The sequence below is a fragment of the Asparagus officinalis genome, chromosome 7 (assembly GCF_001876935.1).
Source record: "Asparagus officinalis chromosome 7, Aspof.V1, whole genome shotgun sequence".
Lineage (NCBI taxonomy): Eukaryota > Viridiplantae > Streptophyta > Magnoliopsida > Asparagales > Asparagaceae > Asparagus > Asparagus officinalis.
In genome coordinates, this window is record NC_033800.1 from 7,051,137 (window position 1) to 7,061,964 (window position 10,828).

The window sequence follows — 10,828 nt, forward strand, 5'->3', positions numbered from 1 at the left end:
GATCCGATCTCAAGCTCGATATCCCGGCCCTTCGATCTCAAGGTAACAAGAACCAGATCGCTCTTTTTGATAAGGAATGCTCGAAAGTCGCAGACCATATTTATTTAGGTGGCGATTCGGTTGCTAGGAATCGAGACATTTTGCGGGAGAATGGGATTACTCATGTTTTGAATTGCGTTGGATTTGTTTGCCCTGAGTATTTTAAGTCTGATCTTGTTTATAAGACTCTTTGGCTTCAGGATAATCCCAGTGAGGATATAACGAGTATTCTGTATGATGTGTTTGATTATTTTGAGGATGTTAGGGAACAGGGAGGTAGGGTTTTTGTTCACTGTTGCCAGGGGGTTTCGAGATCGACTTCGTTGGTGATTGCTTACTTGATGTGGAGGAAAGGTCAGAGCTTTGATGACGCTTTTCAGTTTGTGAAGGCGGCGAGGGGGATTGCGAATCCTAACATGGGTTTCGCTTGCCAGCTGCTGCAGTGTCAGAAGAGAGTGCATGCGATTCCTTTGAGCCCGAACTCGGTGTTGAGGATGTATAGAATGGCACCTCATTCTCCTTATGATCCTTTACATTTGGTGCCCAAGATGTTGAATGATCCGAAACCTGAGGCTTTGGATTCAAGAGGGGCTTTTATTGTTCATGTTGTTTCGTCGATTTATGTGTGGGTCGGTAAGAATTGTAATCCAGTGATGGAGAAGGATGCAAAAGCTGCTGCCTTTCAGGTCGTGCGGTATGAGAGAGTGCCTGGGCCCATTGTTACGGTTGCGGAAGGGGACGAGCCTTTGGAGTTTTGGGAGGCGTTTTCGAGTTTGGACAAGGTTGATAAGGATCAGAGTAAACTGGATGCCAGTGGTGGAATTGGTAAGAAAAAAGTGGATTCCTATGATGTAGATTTTGAGCTGTTCTATAAGGCTGTAACAGGAGGTGTTGTGCCACCATTCCCATCATCGGGACCTGGGCAAGAAACGCACCTCCCAGCTAGAGAGAACAATTGGAGTGTATTAAGAAGAAAATTTATATCGGGCACCATTTGCAGAGTTTTATCAGATTCAGCATTGATGAAAGATGGTGAACCTCGTGGGAATCGAGTTCAACTTTTGAGTGCTGAATCGTCGTCACCTCCTTACCTTTCCCCTAGTTCCATTTCATCTGATTCAAGTGCTAGTTCGAAGTGTTGTTCAGATTCACCTACGATATCTCCTTCAACTTGTTCCTCACCTTCGCTGACATCTTCACCTGCGTCGTCTAACTTGCCTGACTCATTTGTACCCACGTCTAAGCCTTGTCTTCAGATTTCTGGCAGTTTTGAACCATTGAAGCCCTGTTTGCAGGCTGTTTGTTTGCCATCCAAGGGGTTGGCAAGATCGATTGCTGAGAGAAGGGGAAGCTTCTCTTTGAAGTTGCCATTGGATAAAGGTACATCTGTATTGTCCAGAACAGCATTGAATGCGTCATCTTCTGGTGATGAATGTACGCAATATGTTTTAGATAGGAGCAATGGTAATAATCAGTCCTCCATAAATGATTCTGACAGCGCAAATTGTGCAGGACAGGTTCCAGACATCACGTGCACAAGTCAATGTGCTTGTGGAAGTGAGGAGAATCACTTGGATGCGGAAAACCATTATCATTCAGTGGATGGTCAACTGACATGTAACTTGCCAACTGAGTTGGTTGATATTAATTTGGGATCTTTGGATGCTTCAAAAATTTTGGTATACCGTTGGCCTGATATGGAAAAGCTCGCAAAGTTTGCTAGAGAGGATCTTGATTCTAAAGCAGTACTACTTTTCTTAACTTCCTGTATGTGTAGAGGTGACAGGTTGGATAGAATGCTGTATATGTGGATTGGGAGTAGGGTTGAACAGGCTAATGGTCATAGAGGTGTTGAGTTCCAGGATAAAGACAGAGTAACTGAAATTGACTGGACAGTGATTGGCTGTGATTTTCTTGCGCAGATAGGTCTCCCAAAGGATCTTCCGGTGAAGGTAACATTCTACTTTTTTATTTGTAATTCAACGCATCAGTTTGCTTATGCAATTATACTGATTGTGCCAGAAGGTTCATAGATCTGTATGAAGTTAAAATGCTTTGACAGCATTGTTATAGTTGTTTGTACGTGTTATGGCTGTTATCTATATTATCATTATCTAAGAATAGTTGCCAATGTTATTCTCCAGCAAGATTTCTTGTCTTACCTATTATGCTGCTGTACATTCCTTACCAACGAAGATACACTAAATAATTATTCAATTAATGTTGTAGATCTATTGTTCTGCTTTTTATTTTTTAGTTTTTAATAGGTATCTATTAATAAATAATTTAAAATCGATGACTAAAAGAGCTGTCAGAACTCTTGCTTCTGCTGATGTAAAAGTATTGACACTTTTTGCAAGCAAGGCCATAAAAATTATCGGATATGGGGACCATACATGATGGGGATTTCCCGTATTACGTAGCGAATATCTTGTGCGCATCAGGGACATGATCGGTATTGGGAATCCTAAATATTAGAAGTATGGGCGCTTCATGGTGAACTTTGTTGTGTTGCTGGAATGTGACATATCTTGCCAGACATGCAGGCCAACATGTTGAAATCTGAAAAGGTTTCATACGAACAATTGCAACCATATAGCTTAAGTTACTGTAAATTAATCCTTTGGGACATATCGGACACCTCCAGCAAACATCAAACATGATGTCTTCCACATATGGGAATTTTATATGTTTGTTATCGGACCCTTCTTCATTTTCGTATATTTAAGTGTAATTTTTGGAATGATTGGTATTTTACTGCTAATTCATCATATGTAAATACATTTACCCATGATGCATGTGTACTACCACCTGGGATCCAAATCCACTTAAGAAATATATATATTCAATATAATTTAGGGATTCAATCTAAAACATCCACTTAGGTTTGTATCTGGCACAATTAATTGGGTCACTTTCTGGCCTTTATTAGGATTATAATTGGAGATCTTCACAACACTGTAAATCCTTTTGGCTGCTTTTGTGAAAGTGATCTAGTAGACTGAAGAAAATCAAATTTCTTGTCAGTAGGTGGTTTAACTAGTGGTTGCTGTTCATGTTGCTTCAAAAACAGCAGCCCTGGTCATTGAAAGAACTGTAATTTGTGCCCGTTTCCTTTTTGCTGGCAGCAGTCAACTGAACATTAAATCCAATACTTATAAAAAGGTGAATAACATAAGAAAGTGAAAATTTATGGCGTATAGGGTTTCACAGAAATATAAATGAAGCAATCATCATCTACCAAGGAGAAACTTATGGTTGCAGACCTTGCACCTTTTTCCATTTAGAGTAACTGTTGATGAACTTTTATTATATGGAGTAAGTGCATCTTTGATTTCTGTTTTGCATCGCCTATATATTCTTATGTATTAAATCATTCTATGAAATATCTCCTGTTGTAGTTTCTTGGAATATTCTTATCCTCAATGGTCTTTGTGTTGTCCTTGTAGACCATATGGCTACTTATTCCTTGTACAATCAATTGAGCTTCTTTGTAAATTACATGGCAGGTTGTTAAAGATCAAGAACCTGAAGAGTTCCTGAAATTGTTCCGAACTGATTGATTTTCTTGCCAATAAATCATTATGGGAGCTTAACGATCTTGGCACTCTTTTAGTTTCCTTTCCTCCTTATGCATATGGGGTAGATCTTCTTCGATTGTTTCTCTGTTGACTCGAAGCCACCATCAGTCAGTGAGGTATATTCCAGTCATCCAATAATGTATTGTTTCTTTAATGGATAAATTTCATGGAACTACCATGAACTATTGGGAGTTCGCCATCAACTATTTTTATTAGAGCAAAGGATTGCAAACCTTTTGCACCAAACTACCGTGATTTAGAGAAGCTAGTGATACACACACCTGAATATTTTTATCCTTGTTCACTTTATATAATTATTCTCCCACCCTGTTCCCCTTAACTATTAGGAGTATTTTTTTTGACTTTTTACCTATGAGGTTGTCACCGATAGGTTAATTCCAAATGGCATGTGATATTTTCTTTACTAGAGTTAGTAGTTTGTCGTATTTTCTCTAATAAGAATAAGTTATGGTATTTTTATATAAAATCTTCTAATAGTGCATGGTAGTTCTGATGTTTGCTCTTTAATTTTCTAGCAACCGAATCTTTTGTGCTTTACTGGCATCCGACTCCAAAAAACCCAAAAAAAAAAAAAAAAAAAAAAAAACTTAAAACAAAAGTTGAAGTTGAAAATGTGTAACTAAGTAACGCTGTTGCGATTCTGTTTGAATGACAGGAGGCTGCTAAAAAGTCACCGGTTCGCTATTTCTGCTTCTGGCGCACTTGGGTTTGCATTGGCACTCCCCTGTAAGATGATACTGGAACTTTGTTGATGGCGATTCTTCAAAGGTCTCATCCTCTGTACATTATTACAACCAGATTCTTAGGCCTCAGTAGCCTAATTGATGAACTGATATCTCTCTCGTTCCTAGTTTTAACTAGATTCGATTAGTACATTTACTCCCACTTGTAATGGTGACTCTGTACCAAGAAAAATTCACGAGACCCCCCTGAATGAGTCCTGTGTACTTGTCCTTTTAACCTGAAACTGTTGTAAAGGCATCATCAGGCATTAAATCAAGAAAACTTGTGCAAAGAATCTTGTCTTAGTATGCTAAAGATAATGAAGATCAATTCCTATTCCTGCGTTAACAGGCCTTTCCACGTCTCCTTTCATTCTGTATTTTTCTTTAAGCTGTACAGTGCAGTACAAAATCCTCCTACAACTGTTTGAGGAACTATGGTTCCAGTGTGTGATCTATCGACACCAATGCAGCGGATTCCATTAGGCTCCACCTTCAAGCGTGTTTGAGCGAGAGTAGTACTGTAGTATTAAGATGATGGGAGATTATAATAAGACTCTATGCATGCATATATCATAAAGACCTGGCGGTATTATGGGCTTCGTTCTGCTAGTCACATCTGTGGGACTTCGCCAGTTTCACCTGTTAACGCAGTTAAAATTCAAGGGGCTTAAATGCAATTTTCATACCACAAATTCTCTTCACGTAGAGCACTTGTGGGGGGAAAACAATGAAGAACACTTGTGCTTGCAAACAATAATTAAACTGTCCCCTTACATTTCTGCAAAAAAAAGAATCAAACTAATTTCATTGAACTCTTTCTGAAACAAACTGTTACGCTTGACGTTAAAAAAACTGTTCTACCTACTCTAAACGAAAAGAAAAGAAGAAGAAAAAACAACACAGACCATAAAAACCTATGCAAACATATTGATGTTAGAAACGGAGCTCTAGCTAGCTCAAGGAATTTCTTCAACTGCTTGCGCAAAAAAAAGAATCAATATCCTCTTCATCTTTTTCATCCTCTTCTTCTTTCGATTCTTCCTCTGAGAGTTCCTCGCTATTTTCTCCGGTTGTCGAAGGAGATGAGCTCTCGCCCAACGAATTCCTCAAGCGTCTGTGTGAGCTCTGAACTGTTAAATATCCACCATCGTCTTCTGTGATCTCCTCCTCCATCAAGAAACGATTCAGCATCATCAAGGACTCCGTCAGGCGTCTGTCTAGAGAAATAAAATCGATGCTCTTTCTTTCGACCTTCTTCTTCATCTCCACTTGAGCTTCTTCTCATCATCAATGGAGGTGAAGCAACAGCATCATTGACTCGGAATAAAGAAGAAGATCCAGAGAGAGAGGATTTGGAGATGAAGAAGAAGAGTTTGGAAATTAACAAGACAACAAATTATGCTTCGGTCCTCACGTAAGTTTCTTCGTAATCTTTCGTCTGTGGAAATTAAAACAGTACTGTATTTTATCTCAGGCTATAGTTTTAACAAAAGCTTTTGATTTGATTCTATCTTCTTGATGTATATAAACTCTACTCTGGTTTCTTATTTGGGACTTGATCATGATCCTAGGACTTGGACACATATATTTATGTTAACAAGGCCTTGTAAGCAATATTTACGAATCTATGTGGTTATCTCTTTTTTCTTGTAATTTTCACATAGATTCATAACCGTGCGACTAAACTATTTATAGTTTTCTTCCCTACTCCATCAAGATCAAGAAATTAAAAAAAAAAAATTCTCTTCTTGGAAAAAAAAAGAAGAAATATTATATATGCTTTTGCCAGTTGACTGCCAAAAGGAGATAATATTACATGGTGACTGGTTGAGGAAACTTTCTACAATATAAAGTTGAGGGGATGGAAATTATTAAAGTGTTGAAAGCAGAGAGGATGGAGGATGAAGATTAGTGTAGACTTGGCATTTCAGTTTTAAATTTTCTGTATATATATGCTATTTGGGTTTAAATATAATTTATTTGGATCGTTTGGGTTTAAGAGTACATTTGCAAGTTGGTGGGTGTAAAGATAAATCAAGGGAAAATTTTGGGTTTGAAAGGGAAAAAACACCTATTTTCAAAGTCCAGGGGGCTTAATCTCGAGGTTATGTGAAATTGACCCTTTTTCTGATTTTGTACTAAATGATGGACCCTTATGCGGAGTCTCTTATAGAAAGAATTGCTTTCATTTATGCAACCTTTGTCAAACTTTTGAGTTTAGTTTTTTTAGTTGCATATGTTTCATAAAACTAGCGACGTGCGGAGTCTCACCCTCACTGTTATTTAAAAATAAATGTATCTGTAGTAATTTTACAAGAGAACAAAGAAGAACAGTGATTTGAGTTAAATTTTCTGAAATCACAAAAACGTGTTCAAGTTCTCTGAGTCCGAAGGTTATTTCTTTAAGCAGACCCCTGAGGCAGTTCATCGTGAAGAGAATTGTTTCTCGCCATCTACAAGAGAACAAAGAAGACAGTGATTTGAGTTAAATTCATTCTGAAATCACCAAAACGTGTTTCAAGTCTCTGAGTCCAAGGTTATTCGTTAAGCGAGACCCCTGAGGCAGTTCATCGTGAAGAAGAATTGTTTCTCGCCATCTCTGGTTAAAGAAATAACCTTCGGACTCAGAGAACTTGAACACGTTTTGTGATTTCAGAAAATTTAACTCAAATCACTGTTCTTCTTTGGTTCTCTTGTAAATTACTACAGATACATTTATTTTTAAATAACAGTGAGGGTGAGACTCCGCACGTCGCTAGTTTTATGAAACATATGCAACTAAAAAAACTAAACTCAAAAGTTTGACAAAGGTTGCATAAATGAAAGCAATTCTTTCTATAAGAGACTCCGCATAAGGGTCCATCATTTAGTACAAAATCAGAAAAAGGGTCAATTTCACATAACCTCGAGATTAAGCCCCCTGGACTTTGAAAATAGGTGTTTTTTCCCTTTCAAACCCAAAATTTTCCCTTGATTTATCTTTACACCCACCAACTTGCAAATGTACTCTTAAACCCAAACGATCCAAATAAATTATATTTAAACCCAAATAGCATATATATACAGAAAATTTAAAACTGAAATGCCAAGTCTACACTAATCTTCATCCTCCATCCTCTCTGCTTTCAACACTTTAATAATTTCCATCCCCTCAACTTTATATTGTAGAAAGTTTCCTCAACCAGTCACCATGTAATATTATCTCCTTTTGGCAGTCAACTGGCAAAAGCATATATAATATTTCTTCTTTTTTTTTCCAAGAAGAGAATTTTTTTTTTTTAATTTCTTGATCTTGATGGAGTAGGGAAGAAAACTATAAATAGTTTAGTCGCACGGTTATGAATCTATGTGAAAATTACAAGAAAAAAGAGATAACCACATAGATTCGTAAATATTGCTTACAAGGCCTTGTTAACATAAATATATGTGTCCAAGTCCTAGGATCATGATCAAGTCCCAAATAAGAAACCAGAGTAGAGTTTATATACATCAAGAAGATAGAATCAAATCAAAAGCTTTTGTTAAAACTATAGCCTGAGATAAAATACAGTACTGTTTTAATTTCCACAGACGAAAGATTACGAAGAAACTTACGTGAGGACCGAAGCATAATTTGTTGTCTTGTTAATTTCCAAACTCTTCTTCTTCATCTCCAAATCCTCTCTCTCTGGATCTTCTTCTTTATTCCGAGTCAATGATGCTGTTGCTTCACCTCCATTGATGATGAGAAGAAGCTCAAGCCCGACGCATTCCTCGGGCGTCTGCGTAAAGTAAGAATCTTCTTCTTCCTCTGAGAACTTGAACGCGTCCATGATATTATTGATGATGCTGCAAAAAACCCAGTTAAAAAAAAAATATCACCCTTTAATTAATTTCTTTGGGATCGCTCCTGCTTATTTTCGTTTTATTTATAGAGTACCAGGTGTCCTAGTAACAATATGAGTGGGTATCCTAATCATATTTGGAAATAGAAAAGAAGGATATACTATTTGCTTTCAATTTCATAAAGTAGCGAGCAATTTTATGATAAGCCCCAATAACTTTCAGAGTATTGGAAGCCTCCCTTACACGTAGGGGTCATCAGAAGATCTCCTCCAATAGATTTTGTAGTAAACCCCCAAAACAGTGTCAACCATGACTTTTCACATGGATACGTAAAATTAAAATTACGTAGAGAGATATTTTTCCTAGTGAAAACTGCGATTCACACTATTAGAGGAGTTTGGTGATAGAATGTTAAGGTTGAAAGGGGTTTTCTACTGACCTTTAACTTAAAGGGGGGTTTTCTGGTACTTTGAAAGTTATGGGGGGTTGTTTGATAATTGAGCAATGTTAAGGAATTGAGATCCTCTACTCATGCATAGTGTTTCCTAATATTTGCTAATGCATCTCCTCCTTTCATTTTGTGGACCCCACCTTTCACTTTGTACTTGTCCACAAAATGAAAGGTGGAGATGCATTAGCAAATATTAGGAAGTACTATGCATGAGTAGAGGATCTCAATTCAATGTTAAGGGGGGGCTTTCTCTGTAAAATAACATCTGTTGATGCAATGTCAGATCTGATTACCAAATTATCTCATGTCAACTAATTCCCTTGCAATATTACTTTATTGGTAGTTCACCGATGAAATATGAGGGTATGTTTGACAATTAAGGATGATTTAAGGGAGTAATATGCAATTAACCCTTAGCTAGCTTTTGGTCCCCTCGCCTGCGTGCCGCACTGCCAATTGGCTGGCACAGGGAGTGGGACCTACCAAGACGTCAGTCGTCCTTCGTCGCCGAATCAAACGCAAAGTCTTTCGTCCTAATAATTTCTCATCACACACTCTATCGCTCTCGCTCTCTCTCTCTCTGGAAATTCAAAACCCTAATAATTTCCGTCGCCATGGCCGAGACCGTAACCCTAACCCTACTCATCGAGAGGGTCCGCAACCGCGTAGTCTTCGCCGAGTCCGACCACCGCTTCGTCGACATCCTCCTCAGCTTCCTCACTCTCCCCATGGCCACCATCGTCCGCCTCCTCGACAACCAATCCTCCCTCGGCTCCCTCGATCGCCTCTACTCCAGCGTCTCCGACCTCGATCCCCGATTCCTCCAGTCTCCGTCCTGCAAAGCGATGCTCCTCCATCCTCGGAGCGTCGCCGGAGCTAAATGCGAGGGCTTGGAGATTAATGTCGACGACACGCCGCATAGGGCTTATTATACGCGCTCGAAGTCGAGGTATTGCGGAGCGAGTTCGGTTGGGGGAGGGAAGTGTGCGTGTGGGGGGAGGTTGGAGGTGCCGATAATGTGGGGGGGGGGTGGGGGTTTTTGTGAAGGGGGACGGGATTTTTATGGTGAGCGATGATTTGGTGGTGAGGCCGGTGTCGATGGGGGAGAGCTTGGGGTTGATGAGCAGGCTTGGGATTGAGGATGGGAGTGTGCTTGAGAAGAGGGTTGTCAATGTTGGGAAAGAGGAGGTGACGATTTTGACATCTCAATCCAAAGTCTTAATTTTTATTATTAAATTAGTGTAATTGTCTTGTTCATTTACAGTGTGACTTGTATTGGGAGTAGAGTGCAAAAAACTATTTTTTTCCGTATCTGTTAGGGTACATATATGATTACTAAATCTCTACATGCAACAGTATATGTGGTCACTTTTGATGATCAAGAGATCTAATCTTAGCTTTTTCAAATATAACAAATATATTAATGATCTCTTTTATGTCATATGAACTATATATTTTATAATCTTATCTGGTTTTCTCATATCCATTTTCTATACGCATGTATATCTGCATGTATATCTGTGTATGTGTCCGGTTTTAGCTGATGGATATGACTTTTCCTTACCAAGACATAGATATTCCTATCTATATCTATGATTTTTATACGGATACAGATACGATAAGCATCATATCGGAGTCGTATCTGATCCATTTGCATCCCTAATTGGGAGTGTTAAATGTATTGCCAAGTTTGTGAATGGAATTACTGCTAGAATGAAGAAAGTAATTGTTTGAGCTATAAATCATGTTATTAAGTGTTTTATTTTCTTTTAATAAATAAGCATAATTGTCTTGTTCAGTTATATATGACTTGTATTGGAATTGCTAATGAACTGCCTCGTCTGAGAGTGATATTGCTACTAGAATAAACATGGTAATTGTTAGTCATAAATCATGTCACTTAATCGCGCTTTATTTTCTTTTAATAAATTAGTATACTTGTTTTGTTCTTTTCATTTATATATGACTTGTATCGGGTGTGTCAACTGAACTGCGAAGTTTGTGACTGATATTACTACTAGAATGAAGATGGTAGTTCTTTGAGTCATAAATCATGTTCCATAATCGCTATGCTCAATTGGTAATGACAGTACAAAATTAGAATAAACTGGTGATTTTTTAGTAGTAAACTATGTTCCTTATCAACTATCATATCTTTTTTCCTTTTTTTTTGGGGGGGGGGGGGG

The 10,828-nt window shown here is 38.2% G+C and overlaps 2 protein-coding genes across 4 annotated transcripts in view; both read left to right on the forward strand.

The window, feature by feature from the left end:
- Window positions 1–4,712, forward strand: part of LOC109848571 (protein-tyrosine-phosphatase MKP1) — a 5,005-nt gene extending 293 nt beyond the window's left edge. The window contains exons 1-4 of one of the 3 annotated variants that reach the window (XM_020418131.1): window positions 1–1,419; window positions 1,552–1,991; window positions 3,549–3,736; window positions 4,297–4,712. The exon at window positions 1–1,419 is cut by the window's left edge and continues 293 nt beyond it. In XM_020418131.1, coding sequence (XP_020273720.1) covers window positions 1–1,419; window positions 1,552–1,991; window positions 3,549–3,602 — 1,913 coding nt within the window. In that variant the 3' untranslated portion in view covers window positions 3,603–3,736; window positions 4,297–4,712. Of the gene's footprint in view, window positions 1,992–3,548; window positions 3,737–4,296 lie in introns of those variants that run through there. The other 2 variants (XM_020418130.1, XM_020418132.1) reach the window with 2 other exon arrangements.
- Window positions 9,680–10,828, forward strand: part of LOC109850028 — a 3,849-nt gene continuing 2,700 nt past the window's right edge. The window contains exon 1 of the mRNA XM_020419923.1: window positions 9,680–9,830. Within this exon, the coding sequence (XP_020275512.1) occupies window positions 9,705–9,830 (126 nt within the window). The 5' untranslated portion in view covers window positions 9,680–9,704. The remainder of the gene's footprint in view (window positions 9,831–10,828) is intronic.